The 27,927-nt window shown below is 53.9% G+C and overlaps 1 protein-coding gene across 2 annotated transcripts; it reads right to left on the bottom strand.

Moving 5' to 3' along the window:
• Positions 1-977: 977 nt before the first annotated feature.
• LOC140917674 (phosphatidylinositol 3,4,5-trisphosphate 5-phosphatase 2-like) lies at positions 978-27,927 on the bottom strand. 2 transcript variants are annotated; one of them, XM_073360965.1, is made up of 27 exons: positions 27,757-27,927; positions 26,279-26,889; positions 21,797-21,860; positions 20,452-20,590; positions 19,970-20,123; positions 19,352-19,492; positions 17,984-18,071; positions 16,707-16,793; positions 15,207-15,314; positions 14,549-14,663; positions 13,987-14,093; positions 12,502-12,604; positions 11,763-11,959; positions 10,652-10,769; positions 10,189-10,285; positions 9,513-9,651; positions 9,138-9,237; positions 8,283-8,371; positions 7,598-7,679; positions 7,373-7,462; positions 6,806-6,922; positions 5,966-6,054; positions 5,391-5,478; positions 4,512-4,667; positions 4,108-4,183; positions 3,209-3,773; positions 978-2,329 (listed from the first exon to the last, which is right to left on the bottom strand). In XM_073360965.1, exons 2-27 carry the CDS (start codon positions 26,413-26,415, stop codon positions 2,318-2,320), a joined length of 3,258 nt encoding a protein of 1,085 aa, XP_073217066.1. In that variant the 5' UTR covers positions 26,416-26,889; positions 27,757-27,927; the 3' UTR covers positions 978-2,317. The 2 variants fall into 2 exon arrangements, with proteins under 2 accessions (XP_073217066.1, XP_073217064.1); XM_073360963.1 differs by having other exon boundaries at positions 10,189-10,769.

Here is a 27,927-nt window from a genome sequence, read left to right as displayed (position 1 = left end):
AGGGTTTTATTCTTCTCCGTGGTCCCTGTGCTACTGAACTGGGCTCAGCGGCCCTGAGTGCCCTCCCACTTATCCCCACCCCACAGCAGAACTGGAGCCCAACCTCTCCCAGGGTTATTCCTGGGACAAAGGCTAGTGCTGTCACCTACGGGCCAGTCTGAGGAGAGTGCCTTCAAATGGATATCTGGGGCAGGTGTAGCCAGCAACACTGCCAGCCACCCTGCATGTTTCAGCCATGATGTCCCACGCTGGAGTCGGACAGGCTGATGCACAAACACGCCCACATCCGGCTGACGTGGCATTGAGTAGGGGCTTGACTAGATGCTCAAAGGAAACCCAAATATTTGCTCAATGTCCACCCTGAACCTCAGTGTTAAACGATACACAGAAGCTTGTGTGTCCTAGTCCCATCACTATGCATGGGCAAGGTGCAGCTGGACTGCTCAAATATTAAGAAACAGATTGCTCCATGCGGGGTACAGGAAAGAACTTGTTGAGACAAAAAGCACCAGCAGCAACATTGCAAATGGAACCAGTGTTTCCTCCCAGAAAGAAAATGCACCACAGCAGAGCGAGAGTGAGTGAGTGTGTGTGTGTGCACGTACATCACATACGCACACAAGCTCCTCCAGGACATCCTTCTACAGTGCATGTGATTCAGACTTACAAGCGCCTCTTCCCACCAGGTCTGTCACCAGCCAACACCTGGCTCTGCTTAGGAAAGGTTTGAGCGTTGTTGCTCAGGCTTGAGGGGCACAGGCAGAGCTCTGTGGGAAGACCAAGACTAGCAGGAGGGCTGCAGGTCAGGGCTGGGATGGATGTGTTGCTAGAGCTAGCTGGAGGGAAAAGCTTCGACCAATCTTGTTCACAATTTGTCTGGTTCTAGCCAGCACCATCACCCTCCTCCTGCCTCAAGCACCAACTTCCTCCTGTCACCACAGGGTCAGAGAAACCAGAAAGTGGACTTGATGTGGAGCTTCCTCACAGCTTTGTGGTTTTATTGTTAACAGAAACAGAAAGTGCATCTCATGAGAAACCAGCAATATGGAGCCTATAAAAACTCCATGAGGCAACTGCAGCTAAACACAGTGTGATTGAAGGCACATGGCAGGAGGATGTGGGGTGCTCTGCAAACACCTACCTGCCATATAAGGGGCCGAGCAAGCAGCTTTGTTCTCCCACAGAGGGACCAGGTCTCTGCCCTCCAGGGTGGCTGGAAGAAGCTGTTGCCCATACATAATAAGTGCATTAGACTAGAGTGTTCTCCCCTATGATGCACTTGGAGGCCCCATGATGCTGCAGTGCTGGGGCTCTGTCCTCCATGTGATGTTTCAAAGTTCATTTCAGAGCCTAGAGAAATCAAGCCCTTGTGACCAAGCTACAACGCACATCTGGTGCTCCAGCACCTGTGTGGGCAGAGACTGGGAGAGGTGCCCAGCTAGCCCAGGTTGTAGAGTCACTACCCACATCAGCTGTATCAGACTCAACAAGAAAAGTCTCAGCTCCAGTGCAATGTGGCCACATGGACTGTTGCTCCCACCTCCCCTGGCTCAGAGTGTATCATGCCTCTATACAAGTGGAACAGGGCTCAGCATTAGGATCCATGCCCACCAGAGGAGAAGCCAGGCCCTATCTGTGGCTCAAATAGGGTGACCAGACAGCAAATGTGAAAAATCGGGATGGTAATAGGAGCCTATGTGAGGAAAAGACCCAAATATCAGGACTGTCCCTATAAAATCGGGACATCTGGTCACCCTAGGCTCAAACAGGGAAGGAAGAAAAGTTAGTGCTGGAGTCGCAGTAGCTGCTGGGGCTCCCCTGCTACGTTCTGGCTCCCCTGAATTCCCAGTCACCTCTCCATGGAACCCGGCTAGACAGTTTGGGGTTGTGGCAAGTTTCACCACAAGGCTAAACGTCCTTTTGGGTCCAGGCCTTTGGCAAAGCCTCAGCCAGATGCACAGGGCATTTCTGCAGCTACCGCCAGGGGAGATTATGCACGATGATATCAGAGTGACAGTGAAGGTTGCAAAGGAAGGCAGCAAGGGGGATATTTCCAATCCAGAGGCTTTGCCCAGTGACACCGGATCTTGGCCCTGTCCCAGGGACAGAACACCTTCAGCAGCTCTCCACCCCCTGCACCAGGCAGCTGCCCAGAGGAGATTAGAAGGGCACGGAGGAGTCTGGATGCCAGATTCACTATAGGTTTGATTTCAGACTGGGTCCCTGCTGCAGGCTCCTGGGGCTGCTCTCATGGAGCTTGGCTTGGATGAGCTTCCGATGAGTGGTGTTCAGCACGCCAGTGTCCAGCAGGTCCTGGTCAGTGATATTTCTAGACAAGGGAGAGAAGGAGAGAAACTGAGGGAGAAGCCAGCAATGCAGCACAAGGCAGGGGACTCAAGCACCTATGACTATTGGACATGGAAGGACTATGGGACTCCACAGGTCATCTCCCCCTAGTCTCTGCCCTGCGCTCTGCATCCAGGGCTCAGCCAGGAGACCCCAACTCTCCTCCTGCCCCATGCTGAACTCAGAGCTCTTGCCAGGATGTCTGGAGGCACACGAGCTGGACTGTCATACTCCAGTAAGGCACAGTGGTACACATGAGCCAATGAGCCCTCACACACCGCTATCCTTACGATACCTGAAGAATTACAGATCATCCCAGCCATTTTCATACAGCCCTTCCTCATACTGTTCCAGGCCCAAGCGGCTCAGCCACATGCCAACATTCCGGGGTGATCACCACTACCACAGGGCCACTCGGAAAGAAGAACCAGGATATGGCCCAACAGCATCACGCCAGGGGACTACAAAGCAATGACTCTAGCCCCAGCTCTGCCGAGTCTCCTGAATCCAGTCCTGTGCTATCCCTGCTCATCCCCCCTCACAGTTCTGCTGAGATGCCTCCCTTGTGACCTGCAGCATTCTACTGTTCCAGCCCCAGGCCTTTCCTGAGCCAGACTGACTGTGGTACCCAGTGTGGACAAGGGAACTAGGATGGGAGACCCCAAGCTCGCTGGTGCCCAATCAACACATTTACACGCAGGTCTCCAGAGATTTGTGCATTAACATCCTCCCTACACCTGAAGTTCCTTCAAGGCCCAGCATGAAGCCCTTGCCAGGCATGGGGTGTCTTGTCTTGATGCATCATGTCCACCTGGCGTATGAACCAGTTGGTGCTTTCCAGTGTGGGTTGCCCAGGACATACCTCTCTAGCACGGTTGAGTCGGCGAGTGTCCCGCTGGGACCCTGCCCCCTCCCAGCAGCTCTGCGGTGGTGGCTCCAGGGCGCTGCGGGTGTGGCGGAGCAGGTTCTTCCGGCCCTCTGGCTGGCTGGGGTCCAGGCAGCTTCCTCTCTTGTGGGACTCTGTGTCCATGTCACTGAGGCACCAGGCCATGTGCAGGGCTGTGAGGGAACAGTCACCCGACGTCTGCGGGTGTCTCGTCAGAATGGCTGACTTGGGCCTCTTGTGCCTCCCAATCTGGGAGGGGCTGAGCTGGTGCTCACAGGAGATGATCTCGGGGACAGAGTAGTGGGGGCTTCTCTGTAGTTGTTCCTTGGAGGAGGAGCAGGCTTGTGCTCCTGTCAGGCTCTGGAGCCTGCGGCATGGAGAATGGTCCAGGTACCTGTCAGCCTGCCTGTCACTGGCCTGACTGTAAGGAGGCTCAGACAGGCTGGGACACTGCGCCCAGGTGTTGGGGACTCCCTCAAATATGAAATAGGCTGGATTGGTGTAACTGCCAGCTGCCTCCGGGAGGCTGAGGGGCCGGCTCCTGAAACAGACAACAGTCGAGTGGGTGTTTTTGCCCAGAAAGACAACTCCAACAGATAGATCATCCCAACACCCTGGGACAAACCCAACCCCAGTTCCTGGCAGAGACAAACTGACCGACATCCCCAACACCATGACAGAGAGACAACCATGGCACTCTAGGGCAGATGGACCGATAATCCTAGAAGACAGACGGACAAGCAGCTACTTCACCCGCTCAGAATGCACCCTCATTCGGAAACTGAACTGAACAACTCCCATCATGAGCCCTGGACTGGCAGCACCAAGTGTCCTAGCAGGTTAATGGCCAAGGCGCGGCATGCTAGCAGCGTTACCTGATGGCACGCAGAGCTGGCTTGGAGAGGGTCGAGAAGTCGGACTCCGTCTCGTCTGTCTCAAAGCTGATCCACTCTGCACAGAACAAAGACTGTAACGGTTAATGGGAATGCAGCAAAGGAAAGTGTTTCTACTGAACTGTCAGCCCGGATGGCGGGAACTCCCAGCTGCTCCAGTCCCAGCCTCTCCCTGCTGGGAGCTCTAGAGGGAAGGGGGCAAGAGGAATGGCAGCAGGGGAGCTCCCACTTATTCCAGGCCTGGCCTCTCCTGGTGCCTCCTGGAGCAGGAGAGATGGCTGCAGGGGAGCTCCCCCCAGCTTCTCTGGGTTTTCCCTGGTCCCCAAGTGGGGAACTGAAGCCCATATCTCTGAAGCAGCAGCAGTTCAGTGGCATGGCTGTATTACCGTAGAGCCTCTCGCGTGTGCTCCGCCTGTCCTTGGGGACTCGGACCTTCATCCAGCCACGCATGGAGCCTGTTTCTTCACCCCGGTGGAAGAGGAAAGTCTCAAACTGCTGGGCCAGGCTGCCAACCATAGATCTCATGGCAATGCAGCACTCACCTGCCCAGAGAGCACAGCATCACCTCAGAGGGTGGGGCACCCCATAGTCACTCAGGCATCCACCAACAGCAGCTAGCATCCTCCTCCTCCCACTCGCACATTCCCATGGAAAAGTACTAGGACCAGGGACTGGTGGATGCCACACCACAATGTGACATCCACCAGGAGCATGGAGCTGTTCATATACACAGAGCTAGTGTCCATTGGGGGTGGGGGTGGCTTGTCCTGCCAAAACTCCAGATGTGTCCCTAGTTTCCCTGTAGCTTGGAGAAACCATTTTCTCCTGCGGGAGATGGGAGTCAGTCTCCATGGTCACCACATTCAGGCTACAGCACGTCTTCAGTGAGGCACCAGCCTCTCCTTCCTGGGCCTGCTCTGATGGTCAGGGCCCTGCACTATCTGCAGGCCCCCAGGTCCTCCCCCTGGGTCTCAGGGGCAGCAGGGGCTGAAGGACAGTGCCCTGCACTGCTGTGAGGAGACCTGGCTGCTGTCCCTCAGTCTAGTCTCTTGCTCCTTGCTTCAGGAGGGGGCAGGTTAAGCCACAGTGGGACCTGGACCCTTCACGAATGTTGATGCTCACACTGATCCCCCTGGTCTCCTGCTCTGGGCTGCTCCAGAACACAGGGAGCCCAGTAGAAATCACCTTAGCCCTCTGTGGGGTTCATGTGCCATCCTGGCCACTCCCTAACACTCCCCCTTTAAGAGGATGTGCTGGACACACACCATATGACTCGCAACTGTCCATGCCCTTGATGCTGAGGAGCAGGTGCTGGTCCAGCAGGTACTCCAGGTCCGACAGGATGGGGCTCAGCTGCACAGGGAGAGACAACAACTCTCAGAAGATCTGCAAACTGCCAATCCAGCCACAAAGCCTGAGTTCTGGGCCTGAGCACTGGGCTTAGGTACAGTGACATCACAGTGACCCCACTGTCCTGTAGTGCAAGGGAGAAAGCCCCAGTGCTCACCACTGGGTTCACTCTGTGTGCAAAAGAACTTACTCAGGAGATCAGCCAGGGAAAGAGAGCACCAGGGAGTCAGGACAGAGGGAGAGGGATGGGGTGCCCCAGGGGCAGGGCCTGGGAGAGAGAGGAATGGGTATGCCAGGGGAACAGGGGATGGGGGTGCATTTCAGAGCCAGTGGGGTGGGAAGTCAAGGCCAGGGAAGGGGTGGAGGAGCCAGGGAGTCTAACAAAGTCTACAGGCTGTCACTCCTTATAGTCTGCCTATGTCCTTCTCACCTGCTTCCCCTTTGTTGTGCCAGACACAGCCCATGCACACACACCCCTCACTGTGCTTACCACTGGCAGCTGTTTAGCTGACCAGCTGAGTTTGAGGAAGCCCGGGATGTCGCTGCTTTGGGAGCTGTTCTCCCCACTCCGCTGAGACTCTGGCAAGAAATTAAGAGAGAATTACAAGAGCAAAGCGGCGTCCTGCTGCCAACCTACCCACCCCTCTCTCCACCTGCTACCAGCCTCACGCCTCTTCCCTGCCAGCTCCAACCTCTGCTAGGCACCAACCACATTGCCATGGGGAAGGGGAGTGGACTCAACCCAGGACAAATCCCAGTTGTTTGCCATTGAGATAGAGCTGCCAGCCCCATTGCCCCCAGAAAAAGAATCCCAACACAGGAACAGACTGCACGGAGAGCACATCACCCACTGTGGAAATGCAGCCACCTCTGAGGTGAGATGTAGCCTCTGCTTATACCATGCACAGCAATGGTGTACAACAGGACAGGAAGTTTAGAAGAGGCCCAATCCTTGTGAAACTCAAGGCTGTCACAATCTAACCCAAGTGTGACACCAGCATTACTCTTCAATTCTCACACAAAATGTCTTGGGATATGTAATGAGCGCAAAAGCCAGAAGCTTGGCTGTCCGTCTCACTTGAAAAACAGCACCTCGTGCAGCACAGCAGCCTGGGCCCTGAGGTCAGTAACGATTCTGGGGCGGCACCCCCTTCTGAGGAGCCCTCTGCAACACAGCGCCCCTTAGCACTGCACCGGGGTCAGCACTGACTCCGTGAGGAATGTCACCTGTGCTGCCCCCTGGCAGCGCTAGGTTTTCCTTGCTGGTCTCCCTTCCGGGTGCTAGGCAGGCTTGGCATGTGGCCGGTAGAGATGCCCAGGCTGCTCTCACCTTCCAGGCAGTAGGAGTGGAACTCAATGTAGCACTTGCTGCGGCTGGCTGTTTTCACAATCACCTCGATGCTGTCCCACTCGATGCAGGCCAGGGACTCGGGGCTGGAGCCAGGAGCTGCCAGCACAGAACAGCAAATCAGTGTATGCTGACGGGGCCCCACCCTGTCCCCAGATCTATCCCCTCAGATGGGCTGTTCCCCTGCTGGCTGACATGACCCCTTGAGGACCTGGGCAGGGTGTCAGATTGCTACTACCCCAAAAGTAGCAGGGAGGGGTCAGTCATAGCTCAGGTCTGTCTGCAGGGTCAGCAAAATGAATTCCTTGGATCCTACTCCCCAGGCAAAGATTGACCTATTCATCTCCTCACTAACAATGCTAACCAGCACTGCTGGCTGGTAGCCCTGTGGCGACATGTGTTGGCCCTGAGGACACTGCATTTTGAAAGTGATGGCAGAACCTACTCAGCACATACGGGGCTAGGACTGCAGCACTCCAGCCCTAGATCCACCAGGGAAGCAGGCCCTCCCGACCCTGTCCAGTGGCCAACAGGAGGCAGCCTCCTTACCCTTCCTAGGCACGAACTGAGATGTCACTCCCACCTCAAATGTGGCAAAGACAGGCGAGTGGTCACTGGTCACAATGTCATCAGTGCAGCCTGAAACACGGAAGAGGGAGCCACGTCACTGCCACAGAAACCCACTGTTCCATGCCCCTGTTCCAGGCTGGGCCTTGAAGGTGCCAGGCTAATGGCCTTTGTGCTTCTAGGCAGCTCCCGGGGCTCCTCACTCACCATATGAGTTACAGAGCATGTGAGTCTCAGGGTGTGACTTCCACAGGATGCGATCGCACCACGAGGGAACGTTGATTCTCACCTACAACCAAGAGCAAATAAGCTTTAGGTGCATGGCTGAGCCTGGTTTGAGCTGCTTGGATTTCCCTGCAGCCTCCGACACTCCCAGCGCATCTCCCCTCCCAGCTGAACTAGGGAGGTTACTATCCTGTTCATTCCCAAGGGCAGGGTACCGTTCATCCCAGTGTCCCTGAAGGCATGGGTTCCCCGCTGCTCACTGTTCAGGGACAGCACAGATCACAGCGCGAGAGAGGCAGGGAGTGTAGGGTGAGGCAGTGTGGGCTGAGCACTGGGCTGGGAGCCAGGAGCTCTCGAGCCCTAACCCCAGCCCTGCCATTGCCTCACTCTGGACTTCCTTGGTCCAGCTATTCCCTCGTGGCCACAGGCAGCCAGCACAAGCCAGAGGAGCTTCAGGGATCCATCCTGAGAATAGGGATGGCTCAAAGCCACAGTGTCTTCATCCCTACCCTTAATGCAACTCAGCTGGAATACAAACTCGAGCCTGCGGGCCCAGTCCTATTCCCTCTCCCAGCCAGGTAGGACCATGGAGCACCTCACTTGGGACAGTCCCACATGGGAGGCCTGGCCAGATCCCAGCCCCTTCCTCTCGAGGCCAGACACTCACCCCTGTGGTTTTGAACTTCTGCCAGACATAGCTGTCCCGGGAGCCCCGTTCGTATCGGTACGTGGGAGGGAAGGAGATGTCTCCCTCACCTGGAAATGGAGCAAACAGGAAGACCTGGAGGCGAGACTGTGCCAGACACCCACAGCCCAGGGCAGGCAGATACTGCCCACAGAGCCCATGGCAAGGCCAGAGAAATCCAGTCAGATTATTCTGTCAGACTAGAAAAACCACCTCCTCCCCCACTGACACACACACATCTACTAGTGCCCCTCAGCCCTGAACTTCATCCCTGCTCTTGCTCTGCCAAAGCACTTCCACCCTGGCCTGTAGCCCCTCTGCTATCCAGCCCTGTGCACAAACATCCGCTGGGGACTAAGCTGAGCCATCTACCTCACTGAGCCTACCACCTGAAGCCGGGTTTCTTTTGTGCACCTCAAGGTTTCTTGCATATTTAGACACCATGTAGCTGGGAGGTGACACTAGACTGTTCATGGCTGGGGTAGGCGACAGAGTGGTGGCTTGGATGGGTGAATCTGTGGAGTCTAGGTGTGGGGGGGGTGGTGAAGCTCATTGGCCCATAGCTGTTATCTGCATCTTGTCAGGGGTTAAACCCCAAACCCCATCCTGGCTGTGCTGTATCTGCTGTTTTTGGGGACCTGGGGGCTCCAGTCTCTCCTGCACATTTTGGCAGCAGTTGTAGAGCTTGTCCTGCCTTCAAGCATTGTTGAATTGTGAGTGCAGGAGGTGGCCAGGGGGCATGGTATACGGGAGCCTTGCTGGGGGCGAGGCTGCAGACGGGCAGGCAGTGCTCTGGGCGGGCAGTGTGGGCTCCCCATCTGTCCCCATAGCACTCACTAAATCGCAGGAACACCTTGTTCTTCTCACGCTCCAGGGTGAGCTGGTCCACGGCCAGCAGGGCCTCAAACTCCTTTTTGTTCACATGAGCGAAGATGTCCTGCGAGGGAAGAAGGGAAGGTCCATAAGCGCTAAGGTTTGCAGGGCTTTTCTGTACCCTTCCCCCAGCACGGGCTCCCACCACAGGAGTCCTCAGAGAAGACAAGGAGCTCCATGTTCACAGTCCACACCCATCCCCTGCATGCCTTTGGGGCTGGGCTGGGCTGAGGGACTGAGCTGCCTGCCCCAAGAGTGTTCCCACAGGTAGCCCGTTCTCGAGAGCAGCTGTGCGGAGCTCAGCAGCAACCCAGGGCACAGATGGGACCAGTGTCCTACCTGGACCTCCATATCCAGGCGGTAATTGAGGTCTCCAAACCAGAAGAGGTGGGTGAAGCGCAGGGTGAGATCGAAGCTGCCGAGTCTCTTGTCACCCAGGACCAGAGAGCGCAGAATATCACTGTAGTTCTGGTTCCGCCTGCACCAGGTGAGGGTGGCACAAGGCAGAGCAAATCAGGGAGATCCCCCGGGACTCCACTGCCCTGCAAATCCGCAGGACCCCACCTGCCTCCACAGATCCCCCTGAGACCCAGCTCGCCCTGATCCCTACCTGCCCCCACAAGGCCCCTCTCCCTGACCTCGCCAGTTCCCAGCCCCTACCTTCCAATTTGACAGTGATCAAAGTGGCATTAACCCCAGCCCCTTCAAGCCAACACCTTGGCTTCTCCCCAGCCCTGCAGTAGGCTGGACAGTGTCCCAGCCCTGCACACATCTACTCCAGCCAGCTGGAAGAGCGCAGCCTTTGGGTGAGCATGTCCAGCCCAGTACCCAGGCTGTCTGGCCGTGGCCGGGAGGCTGAGATGAAGGCTGACTGTGGCTGAGGCAGAGGAAAGGCCAGGACGTGGTTAATCAATACAGGAGGTGATGCACTGGCTATGGGGCAGCTGTGCTGGCATTCCCAGCCCCCTGAGGGTCTCATATAGGAACAGGGTTCAGGAAGCAGCCCCCCAATCACCTGTGTGTCTTCTCGCTCCCCGAGGCCAGGTGGCAGTTCACAAACCCAAACGACGTCCCGTTGAAAAGGAAGGAGACGCCCACAGCCCCTTTGTTACCTGAGGAAACACACCAGGCACAGTCAGCCCTCAGCCCTGCATGTTCCCCTTGCTGGGGGCTCCGCACAGGACCTGGCTGTCCCCATATGCTCTGATCCCCACTGGGACCTGAGACCTGCTCACCCCCTGGTATGGCCCCCGGAGCACTCCCCTCTGCCCCAGATACAACCCAAAGATTGCTCCCCAGCTCCCCTCCCCCTGTCCCAGATACAGACCCCAGACCACTCCCCTGCCCCTTCCCCAGATATGGCCCTGGAACATGTCCCTCCTCCCACCCCAACATGGCCCTTCGAGCATTCCCCTGCCCCGCAGTGTTCTCCTCTCCTCCCACTCCAGCCCCCAGATGCCCTTCCCCTTTTGCTACACCTAGTGTGTTTGCAATTCCTGTTTTCACACTTGACGTGTTCACATGACTGATCCGGCGTTCGTGCTCTGGTTTTACCAGCACCACAATCTTGATGCTCCAGAGGCACTGTAAGGCAACCTGCAATGAGATTGGGGAGGGAGTGAGACCACCCCAAGAAAGAGTAGGGGAATGAGAGCACACTGTCCTCTTCTGGAAATCACGCTGCAATAGGCAACCCTCCTGCAGCTGGGCAAGGCATCCCTGAAGCCTTGTGTACAAACACCCCCTACCTGGGCCCAAAATCAGGTTTGGATTTGCAGCGTTTGCTGGGTCTGGCCTGAGCCATTAGCTCACTCCTGGGTTCTGGGCAAGGCCTGTCTGAGCTCAGGCTGTGGGGAGATTTCTCAGGCCTTCGTCCCAGCTCTCTGGGCATGACCATGGCCATCCGTGCCACAAGGCCTAGCTGTAGAGGCCACAGCCTGAAAAATGGCACCACACAGATCAGAGAACATGTCCTGCCTAGGCAGGCACCTACGAGGATAGCTAAGATAGAATTCAATTCAACTGAAGAAATTACTCTCCCAATGGGGAGAAAGGGAGAGAGAAGCCAGGGCCGTGAGATAGAGAGAAGAGGACACAAGTGAGAGGACAAGCTCAGCTTCCCCATCTCCCACTGGAAGCATTTGTGGGTCCCTGAACTGTTCTCCAATCCTTCAGCCAACAGGTGGCAAGGGGGATGGTGAAGGAAGCAGAAAGGTGAGGTCAAACAAGCCACCAAAGTGTCTGAGCACCAGGTCCCAACAACAGGCTCCATTGGGGGAGGGCATCTTTTCTGCTTGTCAAGGGCTCTGGTAGTGTGTTGGATCCCTCTGGCTTTATCTTAGGCAGTTGGTTATGGGTGTAACAGCCCCAGAACAATTGGTTGCTGAGTGATCTACTTCCAATAATAGTTGGATGCAGGTAAGTCTTTCCAATAGGCTCTTTACTGAGTGAGTGCTGGCAGGCACCGCTCCTTACAAAGCCAGAGAGGGCAGGTAAGGTAAGGGGAATCAAGAGGAACAAGGGATACTAGGGGACATGGGTGCTGTCCCTCCCTCAGCATTGGGTGAATGGGGTGGCCTGGGCCCATACCACTCGGAAATCTATGGACATCAAGGTCTTCAGAGAGGCTCGCAGGAACTCCACCCATTCGCGGTCCCCCAGCGAGTTCTCCTGGGTGCCAATAACATAGATGTCATGTGGGATGCCGGCTGTGGTCTCATCCTGAGTCTGTCCCAATCCCCTCGATGTCAGCCATGAAGCCATGGACCTGGGAGGTGGAGCGCTGCCTGAGGAGAAACGAGAGATGGGATCAGATTGCTACATTTAATTGCCTCCCCACCCCTGCACCAACCCAAGCGCATTGGTGGAATATGAAGTCCATGAATTGGAACCACGCTGGGTGAAGTGGGATTTGGTTACCTCTCATTCTGCGCCAGGCCCTGGGGGGTCTAATAGGTCCCCTGTCAAGGATGGAAAGTACCATGGCAGCTCTTGAGTCCAGCCAAGAGACCTCTTGTTTCTGAGGTTTGCTGCCATGTCCCACCACCACTGACCATATATCAGCAGCTCTATTTACTCAGCAAAAATACAAGGTGTGGCAGATGCATCATGATATTGACCCACCATAGCGCAGACGAGCCCAGGTAAGGCCTGATGGCGAGGGCTTCTCCAACCTTCTCACCCCACCAGGACTCAACAAGGATCTCAGAACTCCTGGGCATTGCTCCCTTTGGAAATCTCTAGAGATTTCAACTCCAGAACTATCCCTGGATTCACAACAAGAACCCGTTGTCACGCTGGAGGTCTCTGAGTTGTCCCTACTCCTTACCCATGTTCCATGTCCCAACGTACACAGAAATGAGGTCTGGCTCATCCAGGTTGGAATGCTGGATCTTCATGAGCTGCAGCAGTTGACAAAAGGCCTCTCGCTTCTGCAAGAGAAGAACACGACTGCCTGCTTGGGTCCTGACACAGAAGGCAGAGTTCAAGAAAACATGGTGCCCAAGCTGAGCCACAGGTCTGTCCCCACAGATCTGCAGATTGGTGGTGGCCAATGTTTAACTACCAGTCTTCAGTGCAGGGCTCATCTGTATCACCCTGGAGCATCCCTAGTGGTGGACAATCCTGCTTTTAGCTGTAACCCCCTGTCTAGTGATGATCAATGGATGTAACTGTCCTACGACCCACTTCTTAGGAGAAGAGCACAGGAGAAAGGGCCTCCAGGACCACAGTCAAGCTCACATGGGCATCATGGAAAGAGGCAATGAGAATAAAACTTGACCATGGTTGGGCTGTCTGGTGTGGCAAGACCACTGTCAGTCGTGCTGACCAGCATTGTCTCATTGTGTCCTAGTTCTCCCCCGTCTGTCTGTCCGCATCCACCTGTCATCGCTCGTCTTCACTTAATGTGAACTGTTTGGCACAGGGACTGTCTTTTCATGTTGTGTGGTGCAGTGCCTAGTACACTAGGGTTCGGGCCCACTATAATAATAAACCCCCAGGGCCGCAAATCTCTAGGCTCCTACCAGCTAAGGAGTAGAGGGAGAGGAGGCCCCATGCTCCAGCAGAAAGCAATGGAGCACACTGCAGCCTCACAGGCCAAGCCTCCTTGCTGAACAGTTCAGAGTCTAGGGTTAGTCTGTGATTAGCTCTCTTCAGTGCACCTCCCAGCATAGTATCTAGGTGATTCATATAAGTGCCATGGTCATCAGCTACCTGTAAACACACATGCAAGGCACACAGGGAAAAGAAGCACAGGGAAAAGAAAAGCAAACAGACAGGGAATCAGGATACTGGTTCCTCTCTACTGGATACCAATAAGCTGAGGGCCAGCTCTGCCGACTCACACCAGAGGTGGAAAGCAGTGCTGCCTGAGAGGTCTTTCCCACACCAGCAGAGGGCAGTGCTGCACAGCCACATGAGCACCTGGCTCTGAGGATGGGCTGAAGCCCCTTGTTCCCCTCTCTGGTTTCATGGTGATGTTCCATCTCCTGGGTGCTGAGGGGAAGCCCTCACCGACTTTTTCAATGATCCCTTTGTGGGGGACAGAATACCCTACATCCAGGTGTCACTCAGAGAGCTTGGTCTAAGGGCCCCTGCACGTTCCACGCCAACATCCCCTCATTGCCCACATACAGCAGAGCATAAGTGGGTTTCCTACCGGCCAATTCTCAGAGGTCGGGCAGAGAGAGCCTGGATGCCAGCCCACAAGTAGGGCTAGTCTGCACCAGGGGCAAATACTGCCCTGAGGCCTAGCCCTAGTCTTTTGCTGCAGTGAAGCTGGCGGGAGCCCAGCTTGGGGAGGACCTCTTACCCGTGCGTTCTGGAAGATGAAGTCCCTGGTCAGGCTTCTGTGTTGATCTCTGTCATACACCAGCCTCACTTTGCTCTGCATGCTCTGGTATTTAATCAGCTGCAAGACTGAAGACAGCCACGCCAGCGACAGTGAGACACAGAACAGCACAACCCCCAAAAGCACAGCCAATACATGCCAAAGGAAGGGTCCTGCTGCTGCCTCTCAGCATGACACAGAGGGCTGTGGATACGGCTGCCCCTCATTCCCCCAGGATGTCACACTGCAGGAAGGCAGCCGGCACTGAGCTCACCAAGCGGGGCTCTTGTGTGCATCCAGCAGGCTCTGGCTTATTCCTCCCGTCCTTGGGATAACTGTTCAGCAGATTACCCAGGATGAAGGAGCCCATCACCCTGGCTTCAGCCAGGCAGCCTAGTGATGGTCATGTTCCATTTGTGCACCACAGAGTATTCTTGACCTCTCACTGCTGCTTCTCCCATGGGTCTACTTCCACAATGGGCCAATTACCCAACAACCTTCCAAGGCCTACGCCAAGTCAATGGAATGAAGGGGTTTCCCCTACTTTTGTCCTGAGAGATGATCTCCTCTGGAGAGCTGCAGCCCCTCTTTGTGATGGCCATTGTCCCAGACTCCACGTCCACTGTCAGGGAAGCCCTCTGTGTTTTGCCCACTTTCACCTGCAGCACAAAGAATTAGGTTATTGAGGCAGGTGCAACTAGGCTGGGTGCAACTGAGGGCAGCAGCAGGGAATGTATGCCCCTTTATCTCTGTATCTCCCTGGAGTGTACAGATGGGCCAGGGGCTACCCCTCTGCTGGAGGGGCACTGCTCGATGAGCTCACTAGGCAGGTGCTGTAGCTGCTTGAAGGCTGACTTCCTCCACTCCTATGTCTGAACCCCAATGTATTGTGGCAGGTATAAACCAGCTCTTCTCACGCTAGCTCCCGCTGTCCACTGGAGAACAGGAGAAGGGCAGCCCCACAGATTTCCTGCCCCTCCCTCCAGATTGGCTTTCTCAGCTGACTGAAGGGGAAATCACACCCCATGTTGCCGCTCCGACAATCCCACTGCCCAGATGGCCCACAAGCTGCAGGCCCCACATTATGTAGGGCCCAAGCTGATCATGCCCACCCGAGTCTCTGCCTGTGCTGGGAAAGGCCCTATCAAAGGCCCGACAGGAGCAGTGCAGCGGAGCTTGCCACACCTAGGTGCCCCTCTCACCTCAAAGCTCTGCACAGCCATAGGCTTGGCAGTAGGTGGGTGCACCACAGCCACACTGGGAAGAGCCAGTTTGTGCTTGATCACTGTCTCCTGCAGTGTCTTCAGCACCTACAGAGAAAGAGTCAGAGACAGGCAGGCAGGTGGTAAGCAACACAAACAGAGGAACCAGCTGCCCAAGGGAGAGGGTTCAAATCCAGCTGCCTTGCCAGCAGGTGAACTTGGGTTTAGTGGGAGCAGGAGATTCTAACATGTTGCTGGCTGCAGGGCATGGCTTGGCCTTCCTGCTAAGCACAACAAGTGGCAGGGGGAACTTTGGAATTGGGTCCTGATGAGGTACCACTTGCTGTTTGCTCTGTGTCTGCACAGATTAAAGTGAAGGCAACACCACCTATTAGTCAGAGAGGGAGACTGGAGCCCTGGGTTCTGTTCCTGGCCCTGCCAGTGACTTGCTTGCAACCAGTCACCTCCTCTTTTGGTGCCTGAATTTACCCATCAGCTATTGGCACTACCTGGCATGTATTGACTGGGCAGTGCTGGAGCCATCAGGGTGAAGAACCCAGGCAACAGTCAGCAGAATGTGCTCCCTCCCACCCAGCGCTCCTCTCACCCAGGATGGGGACAAGGTGAACAGCTCGTGTTTGGGAGAGCCATACACAGACTCCGTCAGCTTCGCCATGGAGGCATCCAGAGTGATGGCTTAGCTACAAATCACAATGCTCTGCTCTGGGAAGGAGGCGATGACACAGATCTGTCCCTCATGGCTGTCCTGCAGGAGTGGCAATGTCACACTGCTGGTGATAGACATCTCAGCGAAAGTGAGCAGGAATTGGGAACCAGGTGACCCAGTGGGGCAATACAAAGAGCAGAGAGGCCCAGAGGCAGAGGTTGGTTTTTGAAAGTGTTAAATTGGTAATGCGAGTTGTGAGTAAGGTGTGTGTGGGGGGGGGTGGGGGGGGCTGATTGGCTAGAACCTGTTAGGGGTGGGGCTAAGGAACTATAAAGCATTCTCCAGGTGGAAGGAATTTCCTTCCCTCTAATCTAATGAGAGGCCTGTGCTCTTCCTGAAGTTGTCTCTAATGTCTGGGCGCTCAACCTAGTAGAAATTTGCTCTATCTGGGTTTTAATTTATCCCAGGAGTTTGCTCAAGTTTAATGATCTTATTCTAGTCTGGAGAGCTAGGGGACATTAGTAAAGGTTTAAATTAGTAGCTCTTCTACCCTTCATGGGGGAATTTATAAAAGGATATTTCTTCAGAGGTTGTTGCTGTAATTCTTGTAATTTAAATTTACTTCCTCTGGGATCTTAAATTCTAAATCTCCCTATATTTAATGGAATTCTAACTTCTGCTCTCTTTCTCTTCTTCTTGTAGCTTAATCCATGAGAAATGCACTGTTCATGTGCCATGGTTGCAGTGTGGCAAACTTGTTACCCTGGGCTTCTTTGCAGAGTAACGGTCCCAAGCCCTAGCAATGTGTGCTGAGATTAGAAACTCATTAGTACCTTTTTCTCTATAGAGGAGAGCAGGTGGTTGACAGTGGCGATCTTGCTGAGGAGCAATTCAAGGTCTGGATCGCCGGCCAGGAGACCCTGAACAGAAAGAGAGACAAATTCTGATACCTGGTGCTTTTAAAGCAGCAATGACAGATTAAACTGTAGTGGACATGTCCAGAAACCTTAGCCAGTTTCCAGGGTCACTTCAGTACCTATGGCGAATAGAGCCGCATGAAAAACTGGGTTTTTCTCCCCCAAGTTTGGTAGCCAAACTGGAAAATCTGAAAAAATTCATTTTGAGTCCAAACTGATTTTTTTTTCCTTATTAAAACGCAAAAACATGTTGCTTGGGTCAAACAAAGCATTTTGGAGGTTGCCGTGAATTGAGATTTTTTTGAACCATTTTGACATTTCTGAAACTTAATTTTAGGTATTCTCAGCCTAAACTATTTGCTGAATTTCTGAATAGTTTTGGTGCCCCACAAATGCATTTTTCAGAAAATTTACTATTTGCCAAACTAAAAAAAAAAAAAACAACTCTCTAATGTAGGGTGACCAGGTAGCAAATGTGAAAAATCGGGACGGAGGTGTAGGGTAATAGGCATCTATATAGGAAAAAGCCCCAAATATTGGCACTGTCCCTATAAAATCGGGACATCTGGTCACCCTACTCTAATGGTTATTAACTGCACTTTGGGTCACTAGCAAATAGTTGGGAAGGTCTGAAGACACTTCTCTACGGAACCAAAACATACACACCCAGTTTAGCACAATTAGCACCTCTGGGGGGAGGTCTGTGCAGGGAGCTGCGGCACAGGACTGAGGTGCACAGGCAGAGCAGTGAGGGCAGGTTAGGGCTGGAACAGCGTGGGCGGCTTTGGCTCAGGACACAGGTCTCCACTCCCAGGCAGATGCTCTGGCCTGCGTCAGTCCAGCTGAGGTGTCCCAGACCAGATCCCTGACTTGCCCCACCCCACCACTTAAGTATTCTCCCTCTCCCAGGTCCCTGCATTGCAATTTCCAACCTTCACTGTAGCATCTAGCCTGCTGCATCTGAACTCCCTCTGGATTTGAGCTCTAGCACTTGGTTCATGAACACAGGCAGCTGGCTGGGCCTCGCTCCAGGAAAGGAGCATGGTGCCCTCTATGGGTGAAGATATGCAGGAAAACGAAACCCAAACAATGAAATCCCCCATGACCAACTTCCCCCTCCAGCCTCGACATGCTGACACCTCCAGTGAGGCTCCCTGCCCTGGGCCAGCACTTTGGGGAAGGGGAGGGCTCACCTGCTCTCTTACGGGGCTCCGAGGGGAAGCCGGAGGGTCAAACACTTTGGCCAGAGTCTCTAAACCAGCCAGCGTGAAGTCAATCTCACTGCAAAGGGAAGAGCACTGAGTGGGGAAGCTCTGTTTGGTCCAAGGAGCCAGTCACCAGGACACCCCTGCTGGTCCTCTCCCAGTTCCCGATAAGCCACCAGTCACACCCATTCAGAGAAGCTGGGCTGGGGGCAGGAATCCCACATCAGGCCCCTCTGTCTTACTCGTGGGGAGTGCCATCAGGTGGTGCCACCTGACACCACAGTGCCAGGAACGGGTCCTTCCCACCAGAGAGTGTAGCAAACCAGAGACACTTTCAGTGCCGGAGGAGTCTAAGCAGGGCTGGGCCTAAGACTCCACAAAGCTCAAGGAGGGGGCTGGGATCAGGCCCCTCCCAGAGTCCCGGCAGGGACAGTAACTGCCCAAGAAGCTCCATCACAGTGCCCTGCAGCTGACTCAAAATGAGGAGGCTGCTGAGGACCGGATTACAGACGTGCCCTTTCCTGGTTTGCAGGGCTCAGGGAAGCAGTGCAGGAGGCTAGTTCAGCTGCCTCAGGCTGGTACGGTCTGAGCTGGGACCCCTGCTGCCCCAAGCCTTCCAATCTCCAGAGGTGGCTGAGGCCTGGCTGTGGCATCTTGCCAGGGCCTCCAGATTTAAAGGCTTTTGTTGCAGGGTGACTTGGCTCTGCGATGTGGGCGTGCTTTGCAGTGACTTGCTAACACAGTTGCTGTTTAGGCACTTGAATTTGAAGGATGCAGCCACTGAGGGAGAGGGATAATTGGGAGGGAGGAGAAAGGGGCTGTAATTAGGGCTGAGACCAAGCAAAGGGAACAGCATGAGACCTTCCAGGTGGGGATTTCTCGGCTTGTGGATGAGCTCAGTGAACCACACTCCCCCAGAATCCACACAAGAAGAAATTCACACAGGCGTTTTGTGGAGGTCTGCAGCTTTAAGGTGCTCTGGATGCAGGAACTGGCCTGGCTTCCTCGCAAAGGCCTTGTGCAAGCTGCCTCCTCGCAGGGGGACTTTCTTTTGCAAAGCAGCAGGTGCCATCTGTACCCAGCACATACGAGACTCCCGAGGGGAAGGTCAGGCAAAGCAGCAGATGCCAATTTTACCCAGCAGAGAACAGCTGGCCAGCGTGTAAAGTAGCAGACAGCATCTGTACCCAGCACAGATGAGATGCCCAGAGGAAGAACTGAGAGGGCCGGGTATGAGACATGTAAACCAGACGTCCTGTCTCTAGAGAACAGACAGGAAAGAACAACCTAGCCCTAGGACCTCATGGGGCTTTTCTGCCTCTGACTAGGATGAGTCTATTGCCCTTCATTGCTCACCTGTGCAGCCCACGGCAGGCGGTCACTAAGGCTGTGCTCAGGTGTCTCAGCTGCAGGTTCCCATTCCTCAGGGCCTCCAGGTCAAGCTGTAAGTGGTGACTGAGGTACTCGGCCATGAATCCCATGAAATCGCTGGCCGGGCTGCAACAGGTGGGGATGTGTGAGCGTGCAAGGGAATTTCTTATTGGCAGCCCCAGCTGCCTGCCCCCATTGTGCTGATGCAGGTGCTGCCCCTGGCACCATGGTGGGGAAAGTCAGCGGCTATTGCAGACCTCCGGGAAAAGACCGGGCTCGTTGCCAGGCACCCTGAGCTCTCCAATCTCACTCTCACCATGTGGGGCTGGGCAAGAAGGGGTGTTCTAGTACCACCTGTGGGCAAAGGCAGGTGCTAGAGGTACAGCCCCCACTCTGCCCTTCAATCAAGCTGTCCAATTCCCCCCCCACCCACTGCTGTGGCCTCGCCCTTCCCAATGGGACAGTTTCCACTCTCCATAGGAGGAAGGGAAGGGACACCCTAGCTCTCCTCGCACATGCACGGGTAGCTCGCTCCAGCAGCCTCTGGACATCCCAGTATATAGTGCTTGCTACTTGCTCTGTGACAGGTGTGCCAGGCAGTACCTGCTGTGAACCTGCTCCTGCAGCCTGAGCTGCAGCTGCTGAGATATCTGGGCCTTGTTTGGCTGAGCAGTAACCCACCCACTGGTGCTGCCCGCGATGATCCCACTGTGAGGCACCAGGCTTGGAGGGTGGCTGGCTCTGCCATCTTCACCATCTGCAAACACAAAGGCACAGTATCTTAAGAGAGAAAAGAAACCAGTTTCCCCTCCCCCAAGCCCATCCCTAATCTCCCCGTTGTGTCCAGCATCCTCGCTGGGTCAATCGGGTGTGGGGTGAGTGGAATGTTACACCCCATTTAAGCCATGACCCCCAGGCACAATTAGGTGCAGGAGAAGACTATAATTCACTCTCTTAGGGAGCTGAATGGCCGATCTGCACCCTCCACATCCCCCCATTTCATTTCCTTCCCCAGTCCATGGCTTCATCCAGCCCCTAAATGCCCCCCTTACCACACACGCACCCCCCAGCCCCTCCAGACTCACCAGAGTCCTCCTCCACTGGCTCTCTTGCTCTGTTGACAGGGTAGAGCAGTGGGATCACCAGGCCATTGTTGGGTTGTTGGTAGGCCCCTATTAGATCAGTCAGGGTGCGGAAGCATTTGGCCTGGATGCCCTGGATGGTCTAAGGGCAGAAGAAGAATGGCTGTTGCTCTGGCACGTCCCACCCCAGACTCTGGATACCCATGGCATCCTGCAGCCAGCCCAGGAAGGATTAGAAACGTTATATCTCTCTGTTAGGTGCAGCTAATGAGCCTGTCTCGGCTCAGGGTGCAATGGAAGACTGTTCTCGTCCCAAGGAACTTACACTCCACAAGACCCTGGGGAGGGCGCTCACTTAGAACATTAAATAGCCTTAGCTTTCTCTCCTCTGCCCTGACATCGTGCTGGGGAGGGAGGGAGTTTGCCTAATGTGGGTCATTGTTCATGGGCATCTGTCTTCAGGAGAGATTTGAGTGAGGAGAGGATGGGGGCTCTGGGACAGGAAGATCATTCCACACACAAGGGGGCAACCTGGCAGCCATCAGAAAGATGGGAATGGGAGGAAGACCCAAAGGGGCATGGAGGCTGGTGCCATTGGCACAAGTTAGGGGAGAAGTGGGGACATGCTAAGAGCCAAGGTCTGATCTGAGTGGGTGGAGCAGTGCAGGGCTGTAAAAGGGAGCACCTCTTGGATGGGATATGATCACTGTTTTCTGAGAGATGTCACCCAATCACATGCAGCAGTTTAGGACAGGAAGTGAACAAGAATCCTGTATCCAGCTGAAACTCAAGGTGAGTCAGAAAGGAAATGGGAAGAAGTAGATGTTTCTCTAGAGCCATCCCAGTTATGATTGTAACATCTAATGAAGGCATGCAATATCAGCATCGAGCGGCCAGCAAGCTGTGTTCCCAGGTTGTCGCTGAGCACAAGGCCATACCAGAGATGAGTCTGAGGCTATGACGCACTACGTCTGTGCAAAGGAAACACATCCTGTGGGCTCTGAGCACTGCAGGTGTCTTACGCAGAAAGGAAACCACAGTGCTAGTTTGTGGCTCCCAGCAGGGAGGGAGGCACATACACCCCATCCCCAGATGCTGCCAGTGGTGTGTCCTCCCGTTTGTATCTGCAGAGTAGAGGGTGGAGGCAAGATCCTTCCACATCTGCTTCCTGTGCAAACCCCAAATCACACAGCCAACAGGGGATCTCCATGCCTAGAGGCCATGCAGAGAGGTGCCTTAAGCACACCCAAAGGAGAGAGATTCGAGGGACAGCAATACTAGTGATTGGGGCATCTCTGCTACAGCTGCCTCCTTCCCACCGGCAGCCAGTGGACCCCACTCCACCCACCTGCACGGATAGCAGCCCCTCCTCATCGGGCAGGATCCTATAGGTGTGCACGTGTCTCTGGAACCTAGGAGGAAACAACAAAGTATCAACACCACATTTCCACCCTTGTGGGTCTAACAGTCAGGTGGGGCCAGTGACGGTGGGAAGAGCCTTTAGCCCATTAGGAAGGCAGGAAGGGATCACAGCAGCACCCATGAGCTCCACTATATCTGGATGAATCTGGAAACCAGTTGTTCTCAGGGAAATGAGGGACAATAATACTCCCATTCTCCCAGCTTCTGTCTTGTCTGGGGAGTTTATGATCTCCCTGAGGCAGGGACTGTCTCTCACCATGTGTATGTGAGTGCAGTCCCTACCCCAATAGGGCCTCTGGGTGTTGCCACAACACAAATACATCATAAATTTCTGTCCCATTTGGGAGCAGCAGTCAACGATCCCCAGCACTGTGATAAAGGGCCCAATTGGCTCTCAGAGCATTACCCGTAATTAGTACCTGGGACAAAGGGGGCAGAGAAATTAAGCTTCTAACCCTGGAAATAAAAATATCTAAGCTGTAGTAGCTGCCCCCAACCCAGGCCACACGACAGGGAGCCCCATTGATGGACGTATGCCCTGCCCCCATTGAAGCCTGAAGCTAACTGGCTTGTCACATGGATAAACATCCTTGTTTGGCCAAAGAACCCCCCACAAGGCCATTGCAGCTGGATACTGGTTCTGACTTGAGCCCTCACTCCTGGTGTGGCGGGAGGGTTTGAGTGACACATTTCCCTCCCGCCTTCTCAAGTGACAGGCCAAGCACAAAAGGACTTTATGGGCAAAGGTTTCAGGAGAGGCCACTGATTACAAATGCTTCCAATTCTGGGTCTCAGCTGAAGTACGGTGGGCCTGGCCCATGGTATCGTGCTGAAGAGCCAGACTTCCTGCAGCTCATGTGGCCACTCCTGTTCAAGTGTGAATTAAACTGCCCACAAAAGGACAGCCTAGGCCTGGGCTAGTGAGAGCGCATCCTTCTCTGGGACCCCGAACACCTCACAGCTACTCAGAACCAAAGTAAGAGCTTTGGAGAGAAAAAGTGCTTAGCAGTATCTAAGCCCCTGCAAGTTCTGGGGGCCTGGGCAGCTCACTGGTTAAATCCCCAGCATGCGCTGCGCCTCCCACACTCCTCAGGACCATGTGTTTGTAATTTATACCATGCTCTGGGCCAGGAAAATATCGGAAATGGAACGGCATCCTTCCAAGACTCTTAAAGGAACAGCATCTTATTCCTGCAGCACCCTGACTACTAGCTGAGCTTTCAGTGAGTTATGCAGATGTGTCACTTGGTTGGGAGTTGGGATCAGGGTGGCAGCTCAGTCACTGACAGCACAAAGGGACACCTGCCCACTCAGATCACACCCAGCAGTTAAGCTCCAGCCAAAGGCTTTAAACCATGTTTAGATAAACCTGATACAATGTCGTCCTCATGAATACGAGCAATTGGACAGCACTGGCTAGCCAAATGTAGTGCAGAGCCCTGCTACTACGTTCTGATCCAGAGCCGCAGGACCCCTGGCTAGTCCAGCCCTGAGCTCCCACACAGATCTGCCAATGCACTCAGCCCTGACCTACAGAATCTCTGCTCATCCAGTCCTTGCACAGCTGCACAGCTTGCTCTGCCTGCTAGTGCAAATTTTAAATTGTGTTTACGATCAGAAATGTGACTGTATAAAAATGGCTCCTCCTTACTCACCAGATCTGAGTGCCACGCACATCAGAGTCCAGATCTGCTGACTGCAGTGACAAACTGGTTTTCACAGTCTTTTACTCCTATAAAGCCTACAGGAGCCAGTGCAGCTAGAGGAGAGGGAACTGGCTCAGTGGGAGCTCCTGCATAACCTACACAATTCTTAACTAACTAGCTAATTGCAGAACCTTATTGCTGATAAGCCAGAAAGAGTCCAGCGCAATTATCCGATCCCAGGGGAGTTTGCAGCACTGGCTGCTCGAAAAAAAATGACAGCTTTTCACTTCCATTTGTATACAGGCATTTTTAGAGCAGAATGCCACTTTAGACTTAAGGGCACCAGTAGGGTCTGGGTACCACGGACCACCTAGTGAAGAGTGAATTATTAGAGGAATTACGAATACGTGGAGCATGGGGGGAATAGGCGGCCCGCATCAAAACTCCACTCTGAGTTCCCTGCACATACTGTCCTCATCAGGGACATGTCCTTTTTGTGCAGTGCCATGCATGGGTGAGGACTTAGCAAACACTTTCCCATGCCAGGGATGGACATTTAAAGGATCTCTGTGCCCTGGAATCTAAAGAGTTAACTGTGTGCTTTGCGGGCTGGCTGCTGCTGAGTTTTGGGGTGACTTTGTTTTTACAGAGTCTGGATTGCACCCACCTGCGTGACTCACTCCCGCACTCACAGCACTAGCAGGACCCTGCAGTCTCACACAGTGTGTAGTCAGTCTACTGGACACCCACATCAGAGACAGACGCTGCTAGGACAGATGGGGACACAGTTGGGGCAGGCTTTCTGGAGTCTAAGAACCTGATTCTGCTCCCCCTTACACTGATTAATTGAACATGGTGTAAATGGAGAATCAGACCCGAGGGTCACTGCCTCCGCAGCCACATTTCACAGATCCTGTTCCCAGAGCAGGGCTGCTGGCACCTACTACAGGACAGGCCCAACAAAGAAAGTAACAGAACGCCGCTAGCCCCCAACTAAAACCTCTCCAGCGCATCATCAAGGATCTACAACCTATCCTGAAGGATGATCCCCCACTCTCACAGACTTTGGGAGACAGGCCAGTCCTTGCTTACAGACAGCCCCCGCAACCTGAAGCAAATACTCACCAGCAATTACACACCACACAACAGAAACACTAACCCAGGAACCAATCCCTGCAACAAACCCCATTGCCAACTCTGTCCGCATATCTATTCAAGGGACCTATCATAGGACCTAGCCACATCGGTCACACCCTCAGGGGCTCGTTCATCTGCACATCTACCAATGTGATATATGCCATCATGTGCCAGCAGTGCCCCTCTGCCATGTACATTGGCCAAACCGGATAGTCTCTATGCAAAGAATAAATGGACACAAATCAGACATCAAGAATTGTAACATTCAAAAACCAGTAGGCGAGCACTTCAATCTCCCTGGACACTCAATAACAGACTTAAAAGTGGCAATTCTTCAACAAAAAAACTTCAAAAACAGACTCCAAGAGAAACTGCAGAACTGGAATTAATTTGCAAACTGGACACCATCAAATTAGGCCTGAATAAAGACTGGGAGTGAATGGGTCACTACAAAAAGTAACTCACACCTTGTCAACTGTTTGAAATGGGCCACCCTGATTACATTGGCCTTGTTAGCGCTACAAAAGTAATTTTCCCTCCCTTGGTATTCACTCCTTCTTGTCAACTGTTGAGATTAGGCCACTTCCACCTTAATTGAATTAGCTCGTTAGCACTGTCCCCCAACTTGGTAAGGCAACTCCCGTCTTTTCATGTACTATGATATATATTCTGCTTACTGTATTTTTCACTCCATGCATCTGATAAAGTGGGTTTTAGCCATGCAAGCTTATGCCCAAATAAATGTGTTAGTCTCTAAGGTGCCACAAGGACTCCTCATTGTTTTTGTTTAAACCAGGCAAAGCCACTTGCACTCCAGGTCCCCTTAGAAACAGGATTTTCCCCTGCATGGGGAAGGGCCGGTGGTGATGGGATATCTCATTTAGCCACTTCTCAGAAAAGAGGGTTCCCAGGTTACATCGCTCAAGTTGTAGCCAGGACTGTCTTACAGTCAGGCTGTGTAGTCACTTCTACTAGAAAGACTCATGCTCATTCCATTGATATAGCTGCACTGTAATCTAGGGGTTGGAGCATGGGTTAGGAACCAGGGACACCAGGGGTCTAAACCTAACTCAGCCACTGTCTCACTTTGTGCCCTTAGCCAAGTCACTTCACCTCGCTGTGCCTAGTTTCCCCATATGGGAATACAATCCTTACCCACTTGGTTAATGTCTGTGCAGGGCTTTGAAGGCTATCAGCGCTCAGCAATATTATTAGTCACTCCCACGATGAGCAGCCTGGAGACACCAGAGCCAGATTCTCACAGCAATGTGTGCGCGTGTGTGCATGTTTACACCATAGGATAAGGTGGCCCTCATTAGCAAAGGGCATCTCTGTGTCATTATTCCCTATTGACCTCTCCAGGAATGCTCCAAGGAGTCAGCGCACCGTCAGAGACAAAAGGGATTAAAAAGGCTGGCACCAGCCTGAGGTGCAGAGAGAGATCTCCAGGAACCATTCACCTAAGTTCAGCCTGCTTCTCACCCTGGGTCTGGGCACTGGGGATTTGGGTCTCTGGATCAGAGCCTTTTGGCAGAACAAGCAGGTTTGTAAGTGACAAGAGTCAGAACCTGAAAAAGGAAAAGGGACAGAGAGAGACAAAGATGAGAAGTGAGTTGGGCACTTACAGCAGGCAAAGGGCGTATGCCCCAGACACGGACTCGCTGTCTCGCACCAGGAAGCACCCATCCTTCCCAGCTTTGGCCAACAAATCCTCAGCCACAACACGACTGATATCCCGGTGATACCAACTTGCTGCTGTCATTCTCTGAGCTAGTCAGGCATGGACTGAAAGTTGTCCCCAAAGGTAAGTCCACCCTAGGGATCCTGCTGCCACAGAAGCTCTGGGATCAGCAGCTGCTGTCAGTGATCAGGCCAGACTAATGGGGTCCAAGCCAGAGGGTTCAATACAGAGGCAGCGAAATTTGTTGAGGCAAGAAGGGCTCCCAGCCCTTGGATAAATTAGGGACTGAAGATCAGAACACAGCTGTGCCAGCTTCAGATCAGCATGTCCTGCATGTGGTCTCTGATTCATCTGTTCCACCCGTTAGGAGACACTGTCTTGGATCTGCACGACCATGTGAACCGAGCCAGGCGGAAATCCCCCGAACATTTAACTTGGTCCAAGCAGAGCCAAACGGGGCTAAAGTTTGCTGAGGAGGGCTGGTCGTCCAGAATGCTGGTACACTCTTCATCTCAAATCATTCCGATGGGCCTGCCGGATAGGAGAGGGAACGAGCTGGGGAAGGTAAAGACAAATGTAAAGACAAAAGAAGGTAAAGACAAAGACACTTCTCCTGCAGCAACTTCCAGTAACCGTCTACCCCAGGAAGCTGCCAGGCCCCCTGCCTGGCCTTCAGTTAGGGGCCTATGGTTCCCATGAGAGCCTGAACAATCTCTGCAGCAGTGAAGGTGACCCTATCACAGGATGACAAAAGGACCCATTCTGTACAGGAGTCCAGTAAAAGCAATCTCCCTTTAATAGGGATGCTTAGAAGGGGGAGCTGAGTTCCAGCCTGGGATTCCCTGGGACTGTCCTGGGCAGCAGGATCTGTGCTACAGTCAGAAGAGGAGGGAGTTCCCTCAAACTGACTGTTCCCATGGCAAAGGGTCTGCATGCTAGGATTCCCTGGGGTCTGTCCAGAGAGCAGCCTAAGGGCAGGGCCCATTCACTTCATTAGCCAGAACACACCCAGGCAAATGCCATACAGGGATTTTATGACCTCTCCAAACATGTGCCCCATCCAGAGCTTGGGCCATTGCTCTGGGAGCACACAAAGCACGTACCCTGTGCCCACGGGGCTCTCAGTCACTCCCTGGGGCAACTTAGTCCAGTGCCTCCCGGAAAGCAGACTGAGCTCCGCTAGCTGCTGGTAGCTGTGCTGAATGCTAAATGTCCACTTGATGATTTCAGTTCCCCCCCAGCCCCTGCCTCCTGACTGCACCAGGTATACACCCCAGCCTGTTGTGGCTCCCTGCAGACCCCTAGCTGCTGCATCAAAGCCGGACACATCCCAGACTAAACTTGGATGCTTAGCCCAGGCCCCCGCAGTCCTCCCCTCAGGAACACCCAGGCCCAGGAAAGCTTTCTCCAGTGGTTCTTTACCAATGTCCTGTGGAGTAGGAACAACAGCATCACCCTGCCTGCCAGATGGTTCCTCCGTCCTTCACCTGGCTCCAGCTGGACCTGGCTCCTTTCGGCACAGTCTGGCTCTCTCACTTGTGCTCCTCTTCCTTCTTCTCACCACTTTCCTCTCCTCTGTGGCTGTCCGGACCA

This window comes from Lepidochelys kempii, chromosome 9, assembly GCF_965140265.1.
Source record: "Lepidochelys kempii isolate rLepKem1 chromosome 9, rLepKem1.hap2, whole genome shotgun sequence".
Lineage (NCBI taxonomy): Eukaryota > Metazoa > Chordata > Testudines > Cheloniidae > Lepidochelys > Lepidochelys kempii.
This window is presented reverse-complemented; position numbering and strand designations above follow the sequence as displayed.

What these genes read in the sequence shown, in the direction of transcription:
- LOC140917674 (XM_073360963.1), bottom strand. Translation starts at nt 26,415, where the DNA reads ATGACAGCAGCAAGTTGGTATCACCGGGATATCAGTCGTGTTGTGGCT. An exon ending in TGGCTGTGCAGAGCTTTGAG is followed by an intron (nt 14,664 to 15,206) that starts GTGAGAGGGGCA and finishes TTTGTGCTGCAG; the next exon opens with GTGAAAGTGGGCAAAACACA. An exon ending in CGTTGGGACATGGAACATGG is followed by an intron (nt 11,960 to 12,501) that starts GTAAGGAGTAGG and finishes GTTTCTCCTCAG; the next exon opens with GCAGCGCTCCACCTCCCAGG.